The sequence below is a fragment of the Mauremys mutica genome, chromosome 1, assembly GCF_020497125.1.
Source record: "Mauremys mutica isolate MM-2020 ecotype Southern chromosome 1, ASM2049712v1, whole genome shotgun sequence".
Taxonomy (NCBI): Eukaryota; Metazoa; Chordata; order Testudines; family Geoemydidae; genus Mauremys; species Mauremys mutica.
In genome coordinates this window covers 303494978-303510922 of record NC_059072.1, presented here as the reverse complement: position 1 = coordinate 303510922, position 15945 = coordinate 303494978, and the positions used below count along the sequence as shown (strand labels likewise).

The window sequence follows — 15945 nt, the reverse complement described above, 5'->3', positions numbered from 1 at the left end:
GCAACTCCAAATAATGTAACGCTAGCAACTCTTGATTTCCACCTGTGTGAGGGCAAATCAGAACTAGTGAGAGATTTGCCTGAGTAAGGACCTCAAGGTTTGGCCATTAGTGTGTGCGGTAAGCGGGGAAGGCTGTCTATACTGCCATATGTTTGGAAAAAATGGAACAAATGTAGTCAAGTTGAACATGAATATTTATTTGTAATAAAAACAAAGTTCCAGCATAAAACAATTATAATGTACAGAGTAGATAAACAGGCACTCACATGATCACACATAAATACATTAGGTAAAAGAAGAAATAAATCAACTGAATAGCACTGACAGCTAACCAATGTGGTTAACTCATTAAGTCAATAGAAAAGCAAAATGTCCTTTTCTGCTGTGGCAGTTAAAACACATACGCAACCGATATGACAGGTCAACAGGTAATTTGGTCTGCCCCATTCAAGAGGAAACACACAGGTACTCTCAGATAAGAGCTCTTCACATTTATGTCAGGCTAAAATTGTATCTGGTCCACCATGTTGGATGATAAAGGCAATGTCAAATCTACGCAGCTCCTCACATGCCCATCCTTATACTCTGAATGATCTGAAAGATAGCTGAAACAAGGCAAAAAGAGAGGCTGTTCAAATGCTGGTTAACTTTCCTGAAATTCAATCCTGTACTCTGATACGCTGCTTTAAACAGCTGAATAGCTCATGTTCTCACATGCATGATTAGATGTTATCTAGAAAGTGCTTCGATCAGTGGACTTTTTTTTTTGAGTAGGAGCCTGCTCCCCCCACTGATGCAAAAAGGATTATGCAGGTACCGTCTAGGAATGCTAATGGAAGTACCATGCGTAAATCCTCCGGCGCTGATGAGGGATTAGACCCCTTCGACTAGAGTGTGTGCAGCAGCGCTGCCAGGCACAGCTGCGTACACTCAACAAGTTGGTGGGTCTCTTTCTTGGGAACAATCACTTCTTGTTACAGGGCTGTTTATAAAACGGCTCCTTATAAGTAGTAGACCAGTAACAGGAATACAACCTCTCACAAATCTGGCCTACTTTAATTATTGCTAAAGCTGATTTGTAGGGTTGGGCCATCTAAACACATATTATTCTGTACCGTGGGCTCGATCCTGCAAAAATGCACTCATGTGAGGAGCTGCATGGAAGCTGATGGGATGATTTTTGGGAGTGAGGTTTTCCCGGATGGGGCACTGTCATTTCAAGCCTGCAAACAGATCAGTTCCAGTGGACCCATGCAGAGCCCCACTGTACATGTGTCTGCCCACAAAGACTCACAGGACTGGGGCCTGTGTTTGCAGCCCACAAACAAGAGCAGTGTTGACTACTGTTTACTAGCTGTTAGGGATACAAATCTCAAATCAGAAGATAGTCTTCAAAATGGGACAGTTCACCAGAACTGGCTAAATGCAAATGAGGCACCTGGCATTGGCCACTGTCGGCAGACAGGATACTGGGCTAGATGGACCTTTGGTCTGACCCAGTATGGCCATCCTCATGAGGCCGATTGTGCCATTATGGTTGAAACAGAAATCTCTATTGGTATCAAAATTGATGACACAAACTGGTACTATACCTCCACAGAGAAAAGGACCCAAGCATTGAGTAACTGTATTTCCTGTTCTTTAGTATAGTTAATACATGTATTACTAAGGACTTGATTCTGCAGACCTCATGCAAGCAAAACTCCCACTGATTTCATGGGACGTTAAATATGTTGAAAGGCTGCAGGATCGAGCCTTAGTTCTTAATTATATAAACATGACATAAATTCTCTTCATCTGTACCATCACTGCCTCCTAATCCCCCAGCTCTGGAATGGCATCCGTCTGCTGGAACCAATGAGCACAAGTGCAGGAGTCAGGCTGTGCTGACGCAGCTGCAGATGCTGAGCACATCCCGTGAAAAGACACGTGCCCTGGAAATGTATTTTCATAGAGCTCCCTCATCTGTTGCCCTTTTAGAGCTTTGAGGTGTGTGTTTGGAAAACTTAAGAAGGTAAAAGGCATAAAATCAGGAAGTGTCACTTTGATTGCTAAGCTGCAGTAATCTATGCCGAGTCTCTGTCCTCATCCTGCAGACACTTGAGAAGTTCCACTGAAGTCAATGAGGGCATGGCTACGTAGTAGCTGGGAGGGTGCTTCCCAGCAGGGCTAGCCAGACACGCGTTCGCTCTGCTTGAGCTAGTACGCTATAAATAGCAGTGTGGCCACAGCAGCACAGGAGGCGGCCCCGGCCAGCCACCCATGTAAGTACCCAAGGGGCTGGGCAAGGAGCCCAAGCTGCCACCGCAGCCACACAGCTATTTTTAGTGTGCTAGCTTGAGCTGCACTAGCAGATGTCGATCTATCCACCCTGGGAAGCACGTTTCCAGCCGGTTTACAGACGTACTGCATGGTTAAGGACTCCCTCTACAAGGGTTTGCAGAGTTGGGCCTTCATTTTGGACACAAGGCCAACCCCCCCCTTTTTTTTTTAATGGTAATACTTAAAATAATGGCCAACTTCAGGGGACAGATGTTCTGCTGGTGTATGTAAGTCAAGGAAGTGATGCCAAATTCCAACAGCTGAGGATCTGGCCCTGGAACTTTCTTATCTGTCTATCATAGAGCTTTTTACTGCCACTTATCACTGTGTTATCTGAGCACCTTCAGTGGAAAATCAATAGCAATAGCAAAGTCCACAGTGGATTTCATGGAGCCTCTGGCGGTTCTTTTGGGTGGAAACTCTGCTTGGGGTAGGGTTTGTGGTTTTGATTTTGTAGATGTTTTTAATACATGATTTTGTTTGTTTCGTATTTTGTTCTGTATGTGCTTTTATAATTCACTTCTCTGAGGTTTATTTTTTCTTGCTTAAATAAACAGGATTCCTCAGTCGAATGGGATTTGCCCTTCAGTCCAGTCAGTTAAGCTTCTTGCAATATTATACTAAATGGAATCACAAGTCGATTAGGCTATGAAGCAGCAAAACTAGTGAAAAACACCTGCTTCTGTCACCCTGTTGGGCCCAGTTTGCCTGACCTATTGTACTGTAGAAAGCTACTATTTTTGCAACAGGGTCTATAAAAACCAAACTCCAGGGAGCATCCAGCTCTGCCTGTAAACCAGTGAGTGAATCTGTTTAATAACATCTGACTCCAAGGTGCAGCAAGGAACAGGAAGACAGTGGAGTTGCTGAGGAAGTTCAAAGAGAGAGAGAGAAAGGAAGTGGGGAGTCTAGACTTTGAGACGTTAATAACTTAATGGTGGGAGAGCAGAGCTGAGAGAATAACTGCCAGTGAGTGTATGGCTGAGTAAGAAAAACGGGGAGGACGGGAGGACAGAAAGGAAGGCACTAGAAAGAGACAATATTCAGCATGGACATTAGTGCTCAGAAAGGAGGCCTGTTAGTAACTAACAGATCCAAAGGATTATTAACAAGCAGAGTAAGTTCTATTGGTTGCATAGCAGCATCTCAAGTATCAAAAATACAAGGATGGCTTAGCAGGCATGAAGCATGGGCGTTAAAATGGTCCTGAGTGCTCTGACATTGTGACAGTGTGACTGCTTTGTGTTGGCATTTGACCAAGGGTGGCATTTGCAATTGTGTGCCTAGTCAGGGGACTTCAAAGGGATTTGAGGATCCCCAGTACCTTGCTGGATTCAATCCCCAACTCTAAAAGGCAGAAACCTTCCACTACATGTTCATGCGGCAAATCTTGCAGAAATAAGGAAGCTGGTAGAATAAAATGAGTTGCAGTCGGAACAGGCAGCAGGGTAGAGGAAAGACAAACGTAAAAACCCATCTGGGCTGAAGAGCTGGACACAGGAAGACATGAAACTGAAGGAAGCGTGTCTAGGAAATGAAAAGGAGGGTGAGATGAGTAGGTCCAAGCTAGCCACAGAAGAGCATAAAAGAGAAAAACCAGCAAAATGAAATTGTGTTAGCTCTAGGGAGGAAGAGAATTGGTCGCAAGGAATAAAGAATCTAGAAATACAATCAGAAAAGTGAGGGGTCAAAAAGAGAGGGGGGAAGGACCAGTGAAAACAAGTCAGCTCTCTAACCTAGCTGGAAAGCTTCATTTATCTTGATTGGAATAAATAACTATGGGTGCTCAGTTTTCAGCTCGTTATAATGAAAATGGGACAACCTCCTTTAGGATTCAGGGATATTATTAGACAATTGCTGGAGATGCCAGGAGCAGAGAGTAACAAAGAGTTGGTGCTAGAGTGCCGGATGGAGCAAAGTATCTATAACCATGGACACAATGCCTCTGAAGATCCTAAAGGAAGTTGCAAAGGAAATCTTGCAAGCTCTCAGTCTCTTCAGTAAATGCTGTAGGTCAGGAGAGGTGCCTGTAAAAAGGGCAAAGGGAGTAGGAAGTAACAAGAAGAATATGCACTGATCAATTAGCTTGACAGTTGTTCTAGGCAAACTCTCTGAACATTCAAAATAAGAGTCAATGTAAACATTTGGGAGAAAGACATCTCTACACCAGCATGGGTTTGTTAAAATAGATCACTCCACACAATTACCTTTCTTTGCCCTCTTTACTGACTTAGTTAATAAATGGACGGATTTACCAAACAACTGCAGTTCAGGTAAATTCACTTACATCCCCCAGTGATGTACAGATCCTGTACCACGACATTAGAATCTCAGCTGGCCTTGGAAACCAGAGAACAATAAGACTTCATGCTCACATGGCTACTTTCATTCTAGGGTCTCAAAGCACTTTGCAATCCTTAATTAATGTTACCTCACATTGCCTCAGAGTGGTGAGCATTATGTCCTTTATACAGATGAGTGAACATAGGCACAGTAAGGTTAAGTGAGTTGCCCAAGTTCAGACAGTGAATCAGTAGCAGAGCTGAAAATAGTACCTCAGCTTTTGGGTGTCTGGGACCTTCATCTTAATAAGATTGTTCTTACACCAGTATATTTTTATTCTACTATAGTGACTAATACCAAGAAGATACAAATACCAAATTGTGGATTAGAAATTGACTGACGATCTGAGGAGCAAAGATATTGTAAATGGCAAGTTCTCTATATGTGGTGTCACAGGCACATACTAGGACCCAGATTATTTAATACATTAACTAGTAATCTAAAGGAAGATGTAAATTCAACCGTGCTCAAACTGTTGACAATCTCAACCTTGCAGGATGAGCCAGTTACACAGAAGGATAAGAATCATTTTGTAGAGTGGGCTGCATGCAATGAGATGAAATCAAATACGAAAGCCATACACCCAGGAACAGGAAGTAAGCGGCACTGATACAGACTGGAGGACAGCTATCTGGGAAACAGGATGTCTGCCAAAGACCAAGGGGCGATAGTAAGACAGCAAGCGAAATATTAGGTTCAAGTGCAACACCCCTGCAAAACAAGCAAATGGAACAGAAACCATTGCTGGTATCAGATACATAAATAGGCTTCACATGTATACACTAGAGAGATAATAAGGCCAGACCATGTAGCAGACCTGAAATATTGTGTTTCTTTCCAATCCTCAACATTTAGGAAGTATATACAAACACAACACCAAGGACACAAGGCTCGGGTTTATAACCTACGGGGAGAGAGCGGGGGAACTAAATGGGCATGTTCTAGAAAAAAGAAGACTAGGGGAGGGCTGGGAGAAAACATGATCACAGTTTATAAATACCTTCAAGGTAATAACAGAAATGAAGAAAGGGAATTATTCCATTCTCAGAAGATGGTAGATAAGGAGCAATGGCCTGAAGCTAAGAAAGGAAAAAAGTTCAGGTTAGACATTAAGAAAAAGTTCTCAACAGTAACAGCCATTGGATGGAGGCTACCAATGGAGGTGATGGATAGTGGATAAGACATTTGCAGGAATTAAGTGGAGACTAGTCCTGCAAAATGTAGGGATCACACTACACGATCCAAGTGGTCTTCTCTAGCTTTAACATCTGTAAATCTTAGCTACATAAGCTAGGAATTCCCTTCCTCATGCAGCAATAACCCTAAAAAACCTTTCCAAAATGGCACCCTCTCAAAACTGAGGTCCACATTGCAAATGGAATGGTAGCCATGCATGTACTTCATCCAGTGGCACAATCTGGCCTTTGGGTTGCATGGTGCAAAGAGATGTGCAATGGGGGCAGGTACCATGTTGTTTGTTACATGGTTGTACAGTGCCTGGCACCCTGGGGATGGGGCCCACAAAGCAAATAATAATTAAAAGGGTTACAGCAAAAGCTGTATGCGATTGTAATAGCCCAGAAGAACAGCCCCGAAAATGTCTGTGGGAAAAGGAGGCATTTGTCTAATGGATTCACTACTGAAAGAACAAACATTGCTATAGCAAGTACATTACTGAAGACTAAAGTCTGACCAAGCTCTAAAAATGACAAAGATAAACATCTAAGCCACATTATTACGATGTCTCTTCAGATAATGAAACCAGTTCAGTGGTTCTCACTCAGGCAAAACTCCCATTTCAGTCAGTGATTGGTTAGCATGAGTAAAGAATGCAGGGTTGGATTCCAGATCACAAAATGTTCTTACTTAGCAATCAACTGGATGTACTTTCTGTCATTTATCACCAGCATATTTATTTATCTTCTCTGCATCTCCCATGTTCAGCTGTTTAACATAGTTTTATTTTCTAAAAATAAGTAACATTCTGATTTTGTTTTATTGACTTATTTTCAATTACATTTTTTAAAAAATCACTCTTTTGTCACTTTTCTTAGAGTTTTTGTTGTTGTGAGGTCTGGGGCAGGGGCTGCATGTGTGCTGTTTGGCCATCACTGCCCAGTACATTGGAGCCCTGATTGGGATCCTTCGGTGCCCTCCCCTGCGCTTTGACCCTGCTCTTTCTTTCTTGCTGCCAGGGCATGTTTGAAACCACTTGATGTCTTGTTATGGGAAGAAACTATTTTTTCTTGAGACACTGACATCACAACTGATGTGTCTAAAAAGCATCGTCGTCTTTATTCTTAGTTAGAGGCCACGTAAGGGAATAAATAAACATGAAAGTTCACAGGACACCACAGACGTAATGGAGTTGGGAGCTGCAGGCTAGCTGAAGGCCTGAGAGTTTGCAGCAGTCTAATGCTATGCTCTACATGATTGTTAGCTTTAGCAATACATAACTACAGGGACAACCCTCATTCACCAAAAACTCCCATCTGAGAGGGAGAGATTTGAGTGCATAAGGAATGAGGCATCAGAAGAACACATCTAGCTGCAATGGGCTGTGGCGGATTTACCATAACTACCATTTGTTTTTGCGGGGAGTTGAAATTCTGCTTTAAGACTAGATGAAAAAATAGGAACAGAAAGTTCTCAAAAAAGTCAGACATCAACACAAAGGTCGTCGCACTGCATTTCTGAAAGCAATGCAATACCAATGGGTAGCTCTATGAACAGAGCAATACCAATGGACTAATCATTACTCCAGGGTGGGTCTACCTATGACCTGTTCCATATTGGGGCTCTTAAAAAAATTACTATAAAACACACGTCAATTCTTGTGAAAGATCTTAGATGGACAACTTGGGGAAAGAAACTCCTCTGGGTACAAAAGCAAAGGAAGTGGAATCATATGCTCCTGCACGCTACTGAGTCTTAACTCGGCTCTGGAAGGTAGTTAAATCTCTCCCATTCAGTGACCTCTTTTCTGACTCTGCCAATAAGTGTGCCACCTGCAGCCAAACTGTAATGCAGATTTTGTGATTTGGACACCTGGCTGCTAGGAACTGGACTGCTACAAAGGACTCATTTTGTTTGAGCCATTGAATATATTTCACATTCATCACATGGTAACACTATTACCATCCCAGCCCAGGTTCAAACCTGCAGCCTAGAGGTGAAAGAAAAATGAATAGGACATGGAACCTGAGCCATCCAGTCCCACATAGAAATGAAACTCCAGTTTTAGACTGAAAGTGGAAAAAGCTTTCCGCTTAGGATGCATTTGTTCTAAGCAAGACTATATAATTATCACTCATTGCTTAAGATTTGAGAGGAAAAATATATTAAACCACTTGCAATCTCCAGAAACTTTTCCTAAATGCTCATGTACGTTTCTCTGGGACAGATCCAGAGCCGCACTATATGCTAAGCATCAAATTCTGTTCATAAATACACACACAGAGGTTCCCATTGGCTGCAGTGGAAGCATTGTGTGCATGCGTCCTGGGTCAGAATTTTGTCCACAAACTTTTAGGGCCTGATCTCACTCTCATTGAAGTAAATGGGAACCATGCCACTGACTTCAGTGGGAGCTGCATCAGGCTCTTAAATGCTTTTCTACTGTCAGCTCAACTCCCTCCCCTGCCCCTTCTTTATCTATTCTCAGTGGTGTGTTCATACCTGATCCACAGACAACAAAAACAAACAGTGCCAGTAGCCATGGTCCTACAGGATATTTCTCCTCTTGGGGCCTCTAAAATGTGGGGGGAAAAGAAGATTTCAGTTTGTTACCCGTTTAACCAATTGTCTTGGTAGCTCATTTAAAAATAGATGCAGAAAATCAAGATAAAGAACTGGCGTGGTTTCAGCTTCAAACCTCAAACAGTGAAATACTCAAAAGGTCTAACGTAAAACAGTTTACTCCATTGTCATAACTGCTTCACAGGAATGCTACGAAGCTGAAAGGAAAAGCTGAAGCACAATAGGCTAACGGAAGAGTAATAGAGGATAATTGTATTTACAGTAGATCAGACAGTTTAATTCAACAATATTGAAATCTCCCGTATTCTCCCCGCCCCACCTTTAAATAGAATAATGCCTCTCACAGATTCTCTGCAGATCAGTCGTCTTGAATTTCTCTAGGGAAAGGTAAAGTGAGTTTTATTCCTCAATGTTTGCTTATCTATTTCTGTCCTCTTCCCTCCCACAGTTGGGCTGTTTAGTAGTCTCTCTTGTTGTATCTGTATTTTAAGTTCTTTGAGACAGAAAACATGTTCTTAGGTATTTTCTGAGATATCTAATAGATGTGGGATGCTTGAAAAATAATTATGTTCCCTGACTGGGTTGTCACTTTAGAACAAAACATATATCATACAGCCAATTACCATCCACTGGGAGAGGAAATTGTTAAAAACAATATCAAAGGACACTCATTTTTTATTTTATTTTGGTCAGCATGTGCCAAAAATATCCTTAAGTTAAATATACATTTGATAAACAGTCGGAACTGTTTAACTGCATCTGAAGAAGCAGGTTTTTTACCCACGAAAACTTATGCCCAAATAAATCTGTTAGTCTTTAAGGTGCCACCAGATTCCTTGTTGTTTTTGCGGATACAGACTAACACAGCTACCCCCTGATACCAGTCGGAACTCTAGTCAGTTTATTTTAAGGATGCGTGACTGAATGTTCTAATAGGTCACTTGGAAAGGGAGAGGAAGGAAGGAAGAAGTTGATGGTCTTCTATGGACATTTTGAACTACTGACTTCTGTTTTGATGTATGATTATTGTTTGGAGCCTAGAGCACTAGATAGAGGCTTTTATAACTAAGAATAAATACAAACATGTTAATATTTCAAGGACCACACAGAGGGAAGAGATGGATAGGTGGACTTAGAAGCTTCTTACCAACCAAGACATGAGCAGATGGTTATATGATGACATGAGATACTATGGACATAATCAATAGAAGTAGAGGATTCACACAGCACTAAGATCAGGACTGGGCAGGCAAGTAAAGGAGGAATTGATAGTCATATCTGGGTTCAAGCTGTGGAATTGTGCATACAGGAAGGATGGTTGTGTGATGCTTGCGGTCCCTGGAGACCTGGTTCAATTCCAAGCTCTGACACTGACCTCTTGTGTGACTTTGGGTAAGTCACTTAGTTTCACTGTGCCTTAGTTCCCCATCTGCAAAATGGCGACAATAATACTTGCTTTCTCCCAACCGTTGTCTGTTTAGACTGTAAGCATTTTGGCAGAAAGACTGTCTATTACTATGTGTTTCTACAGTGCCTAGCTCAAAGGAACCCTGGTCTTGGTTGAGGCCCCTAGGGGGTACTATGCTACAAATATGAATAATAATGGGTCTGCAGTCCTGATCCAAACAGCTTGATTTTTAGAAAGCTAGAGCTGGTGCTACTATCTAATTCTAGAAGCGCTGCGTGGAAGAAGTGCCAAGTGAGTGGAGGCTGACGGCAGAAGAGTGGCCAATGGAAGGAGAATGGCAAAAGATGAGGTGAGAGGAGAGAAGCTAGTAAGCAGACTGGGAGAGAGAAGGGGGGAAAAAAGAGAGAAGGAAGGGAAAGGATAGCAAAAAGGTCATAAACAAAGAAGAGTGAGAGGAGAAAAACCAAACGGATGACAGAAAAGAGGAAGGTAGCATTATCCAGTGGATAGGGCATCAGAAGACTTCAGTTCTATCCCTGGTTCTTCTACTGAACTGCCCTCTTAACCTGGGTGTGTCATACCACCTCTCTGTGTCTCTGTTTCCCCTATCTATTTAAACAGTGCTAATAATGCTTTTTAAAGCACTTCAAAATCTCTGGGTGAAAAGTGCTACATAAGGGCTTAATTCTCCATCTTTCATCAGTGGGATTTTTTCCATTGACTTGAAAGGGGCACAGGATCAAACCCTAAGTGCTCCGTATTATCAGGAACAGGAGAGGCATCGAAATAATAAAAGAAAGTCACAGACAATTTGTTTCACCAGAGATAAGGTCTGTTGTTAGTCACAGACACTTCATTCAGAGAAGCTGCTTCACACATCAGTGAGTGGTAGGAACAATAGAGAAAAGCAGTCACGTGCCTTTTGGTAAAGAAAAAACAAAGGCATTTTTAAATCAACCTTAAAACATTTTAATTTAAAATGCATTTTAAAAAAAATAACTCGATCTATTGTGTTAAGGATTTGAAAACGTCAGCAGTTTTAATGTATTTTTAAAAGAGCATTTCAGGTCACCTTTAAGGTGATTCACTCAGGTTAACGCTAGATTACAGCCAAATCTAATTGAAAAGAAATCCCATTTTCTAGGCTAGCTCAGTCACTCAGGATTCTAGGATGGGGGAGTTTTAGGAGATTAGCGTAGACCAAGCCTAAATCAGACTTTCAGTATAACTACGATGCTCAAAGGTGTAGAAAATCTGCACTTCTGAGCGACACAGTTATATCAACCTAACCCTTGGTGTAGACCAGGGGTCTCAAACTCAAATGACCCCGAGGGCCGCATGAGGACTAGTGCATTGGCCCGAGGGCCGCATCACTGACACGCCCCCTTGCTGCCTCTGGCCACACCCCCAATCCACCCCTTCCATGAGGCCCCGCCCCTGCCCTGTCTCTTCTCCACCTCCTCCCCTAAGCGCGCGCAGTTTTAATAAATATATACACTCAGTAATGCACCTCACTCAAAGGACAAAACACGCACTTAGATTTACTGCCTAAGGCTCTGGGAGGGAGTTTGGGTGGGGGAGGGGGTCTGGATGCAGGCTCTGTGCTCGATGCGGCAGGGGGTGGGGGTGCAGGCTTTGGGATGGAGTTTGGGGATAGGAGGGAGTGCAGGGGTGAGGGCTGTGGGGCTGAGGGCGAGGGGTACATGATGCAGGAGGGGGCTCAGGGCTAGGGAAGAGGGTTGGGCTGTGGGGTGAGGGCTGTGGATGAGGGGTTCATGATGCGAGGGGGCTCAGGGCTAGGGAAGAGGGTTGGGCTGTGGGGTGAGGGCTGTGGATGAGGGGTTCATGATGCGAGGGGGCTCAGGGCTAGGGAAGAGGGTTGGGCTGTGGGGTGAGGGCTGTGGATGAGGGGTTCATGATGCGAGGGGGCTCAGGGCTAGGGAAGAGGTTTGGAGTGTGGGGTGAGGGCTGTGGATGAGGGGTTCATGATGTGGGGGCGCTCAGGGCTGGGGCAGAGGATTAGGGTGCGGGGGGATGAGGGGTTCATGATGTGGGGGCGCTCAGGGCTGGGGCAGAGGATTAGGGTGCGGGGGGATGAGGGCTCTGGCTGGGGCTGAGGATTAGGGTGCAGGGGGATGAGGGGTTCATGGTGTGGGGGTGCTCAGGGCTGGGGCATTAGGGTGCGGGGGGAATGAGGGCTCTGGCTGGGGCTGAGGGTTTGGGGTTGGAGAGGCTCAGGGTAAGGGAAGCCTGCCTTGCCAGTACTGGCGGAGGGCAGGCACTAGGACCCTGCACCCTAATCCTCAGCCCCAGCCAGAGCCCTCATCCCCCCACACCCTAATCCTCTGCCCCAGCCCTGAGCGCCCCCACATCATGAACCCCTCATCCCCCCGCACCCTAATCCTCTGCCCCAGCCCTGAGCGCTTCCCTTCCCCCCCCCCCCAGCCCGGCCCCGGCGGGTCCCGCTTCCCCCCCCCCTTACCCGAGCGCGTCTCCGGCGGTCCCGCTCAGAGCCGCGTGGTGAGGGGGCGGGGCTGGGAGCTCCACGCCGAGCGCAGCGCTCAGCCCAGAGCTCCCAGCCCCGCTCCCTCCCCACGCGGCTCGGATCGGGGCGGGGCTCAGGCGCTCGGACGGAGACTCGGCGCTCTATGCGCCGAGGCTCCAGGAGAGGGGCGGAGGCGGGAGCCTCCGCTTTTCTCTTGGGGGGCCCCTGCGGAGCTCCCCTGGGGAGCTCCGCGGGCAGCAGGGAAGAGCTCCGCGGGCCGCATGCGGCCCGCGGGCCGCATGTTTGAGACCCCTGGTGTAGACAGTGAGTGCTATGTTGACAGGAGGGCTACTCCCATTGACATAGGTACCGCTCTCGGGGAGGTGGAGTACCTACGCCAGTGGGAGACGTTCTCCCGTTGGCATAGGTGGCATCTTCACTAAGCCCCACAGTGGCGCTGTTGCAGCCTTACAGTTTACACTTACAGGTGTAGACAAGCCCTACGTGTTGAGAGCTTCTTGGCAAAGCAAAAATCCCAGCTATGAATTTCCAGCAGTTCCCTGACATTATAGTAACAGGCTTCTCTTTGAAACAGTTCACTCTTGGTGTGGAGGGGAGCTCTGAAAGGATAGTGAGCTATTAATAAACACTCAAGGTTTTGTGGGTGGAATTAGAATAGCAAGAGCTCTAAACAACTTTGAGGAAAGGGGAGCTAGAGCTCAAATGAAAATCTCTCCCATTAACCAGCTTTCTAAGAGCACTTTTGCACACTCTGAATTTAAGCAGCTGAAATGTCAGTGGCTCAGCCCAGTCCACTGCTAATAACAAAATGCATGCATCTGTGCACAGTTACGCTCTTCGATTTTCTAGCTCAGCGTTTACAACTGGAGCATATGTGCCACCTTTATTTAAAGTAATAAGCAAGATTTTGTTAGCTGGAAGGCTATTGCCTCATCAGGTGTGAGGGCTGTTGTCCCAGCTGAGCTGCCAACTCAGTAAGGGCTCCATTTTATTCCCAGTGTACCTGAGGGCAGAAGTGAGCCCTAAAAGATGAAATGGGATCCCATCTGAGTTACCTCTTTTGTATTAACATATTCTTTGTATTGACTAGGCAAAGTGGTCAAGTTTAGGTTGCACTTAATCTCTTAAAAAACAGATGCCACGGGAAATAAAACACAATAACTCCCACTGGTGCTGTCCCTGTTAGAGATCTAGAACTCTTTGAGAGTACACCTCCATGTGCACTTCCAACAGCTATAATGTTGCGGCAGCCAGCACTGCTGGATATTGTTGCATGTTAGTCCCCCTACATGGGGATGGATGTGTTGTGTGTGCTACATTTTCTCTTCTCAAGTGGATGGTGTGTGCATGTATTTTTCTTTGTGTTACAGACTCTCCTCCTTCTGGGTGTTTAGATGGAAGGTGTGTGTGTGTGTCAGTCTCTTCCTTGCTTGGTGAACGATTTTGCTGTGTGTTTTCCATGAGACACTGACACTTTCAGTCATCGAGGTGTGACATTTCCTCCATTCTGCCTCAGCTTGGGACAGGAGCCCGTGATTTAACCATCTGATTGTTCTACACCCCTAGCTAGGCTGGAAGGTTTACTCCCGTCAGCAGCACGAGAAGAAGGGTCACCCTCTGCTCCCCACCCCGGGGCTCGGGTAGTCTGTTAACCCTTTAGCTCACGATTCCCACACCTCCCTACGTGTTGAGCCGAGGAATGGGCAGAGAGAAGCCATGCCTCCTCGCAATCCCCTCTGCCCCCTCCTCCCATGTCACCTTACCAGGGTTTTGGCTACGTTCCCTCTCTGTGTGATGTTTTTGCTGTGCTTTTCGTTAGCCATCCGGATCCGCTGTTTGGCCACCATCGCTCTGGGGTGGAGATTTAGGGAGCTCAGAAATTCCGGAGGCTTCTGGGTCTGGTTTGTGACGAGCCAACAGAACACCCCCTCGAAGAACACCCCCCTGACCTGGAGCAAGCGTGGCTGCTACTGCCCCGAGACCCGATGCTGGTTCCTCAGTACCCCCAGCCGGCTGCAGACTGAGGAGAGGGTGGCTGGCAGGATGGATGGACGGAAGTAATCTCTCATCTCAGGAAACCCTCTCCTGCTTCCTCCTACCCTTCCGGTCCCCCTGCTGCCTAAACACAGGCGGCAAGTACTAGGGCTGCCTGCAGCCTCCGCTTCCCCCCGGCTGCGAACGCGCATCCCGCTTGCACTGTGCGGGGCAGGGAGCTGCCCGGGCTCGAGTCGCGCATCGGCCCGAGGTTCTGGCTCAGCGTTCCATCCATGGAGCGCTGCAACAGACAAGATTCTGCGGGAGGGGGCTGCCAAGCGCTGATTGGTGGTTTGAGAGGGAGGGGTGGAGCGAGCGTTCTAACGCGTAGCCCAGCGTGGGCGTGTCCTGCGGCTGCGGGAGTGGGGGATGGTGGAGAGCGCTTGGGGTCAGATCTCTCTTCCCCTTCGGCTGACTCAGTAACAACCTTGTAAGTGGTGCCCTAATTCTGCCCTCACATGCCCTCAGAGTTTGCTCCCTGGCCAACATTGGGATACAAATGGAGGACCAGGGTGAAAACATGAACATAACATAAGCGTCCTTCTAGCCCAGTATCCTGTCTGCTGACAGTGGCCAGTGCCAGTGCCCCAGAAGGAAAGACCAGAGCAGGTAATCATCAAGTGATCCATCCCATCACCCAGTCCCAGCTTCTGGCAAACAGCAGCTAGGGACACCATGGGGGAAGGGAACAGCAGCAAAGTCAAAAGTATGGAGATGGGCCCAGAGGGGACAAACATTTGGGGAAAGGGGAATGGGGGAAAATGGGTCTTGTCTCACAAGCACCTTCCTCCTATTTTGCCTTATTTCCTCCTACACTTGCCCGCTACTCAGGGTTGTGGTGTATCTAGTATCTATCTAGCCAATACTGAGGTCTGCCATCTCTTCTCTGCTGAAACAGATACAAACAGCTGTCCACTAGAGCAGGCGTTCTCAACCTTTTTCTTCCTGAGGCCCCCCTCAACATGCTATAAAACTCCATGGCCCACATGTGCCACAACAGCTGTTTTTCTGCATATAAAAGCCAGGGCCGGCATTAGAGCGTAGCAAACAGGGCAATTGCCTGGGGCTCCACACCACAGGGAGTCCCCACAAAGCTACATTGTTCAAGCTTCAACTTCAACCCGTGGTGATGGGGCTCCAGGCTTCAGACCCATGTCGTGGGGCTTCGGCTTTCCGCTCTGGGCCCCAGTGAGTCTAATGCTGGCCCTCTTTGGTGGCCGCCCCTGAAGCCTGCTTGTGGCCTTCCCTGTTTGAGAACCACTGCATTAGAGATGTAACTGTGTGTGTGTGGGGGGTCATCTCTCAATCATAAGTGTTGCTATATCAGTAACTATTGACACACAGAGATCCTCTGATCACAGAAGAAAACAAACCAACCAACCCTTAAGTACATTTCAGAGTTGTGTACAGATCTATATTTCTTGTGCTTTGTAAAAACAGGGATCAGGCCCTTATTGGTATGTGTGCCCTGCTTCAACACATTCAGTAGCTCCTGGTTGACACAAACTTTCCATTCAAGGAAGCAAAAATGAAGATTCTTTGTTATCAAGGCTCTTAGAACAGTTCTTTTTTT

General features: G+C 46.1%; 1 protein-coding gene across 1 annotated transcript; it reads right to left on the bottom strand.

The window, feature by feature from the left end:
* Positions 1-221: 221 nt before the first annotated feature.
* SERP2 (stress associated endoplasmic reticulum protein family member 2) lies at positions 222-14619 on the bottom strand. The gene is made up of 3 exons (XM_045012961.1): positions 14102-14619; positions 8344-8416; positions 222-605 (listed from the first exon to the last, which is right to left on the bottom strand). Exons 1-3 carry the CDS (start codon positions 14183-14185, stop codon positions 565-567), a joined length of 198 nt encoding a protein of 65 aa, XP_044868896.1. The 5' UTR covers positions 14186-14619; the 3' UTR covers positions 222-564.
* Positions 14620-15945: the final 1326 nt, after the last annotated feature.

What these genes read in the sequence shown, in the direction of transcription:
- SERP2 (XM_045012961.1), bottom strand. Translation starts at nt 14,185, where the DNA reads ATGGTGGCCAAACAGCGGATCCGGATGGCTAACGAAAAGCACAGCAAA. An exon ending in GGAACGTAGCCAAAACCCTG is followed by an intron (nt 8,417 to 14,101) that starts GTAAGGTGACAT and finishes CCCACATTTTAG; the next exon opens with AGGCCCCAAGAGGAGAAATA. An exon ending in TTTTGTTGTCTGTGGATCAG is followed by an intron (nt 606 to 8,343) that starts GTATGAACACAC and finishes GCCTTGTTTCAG; the next exon opens with CTATCTTTCAGATCATTCAG.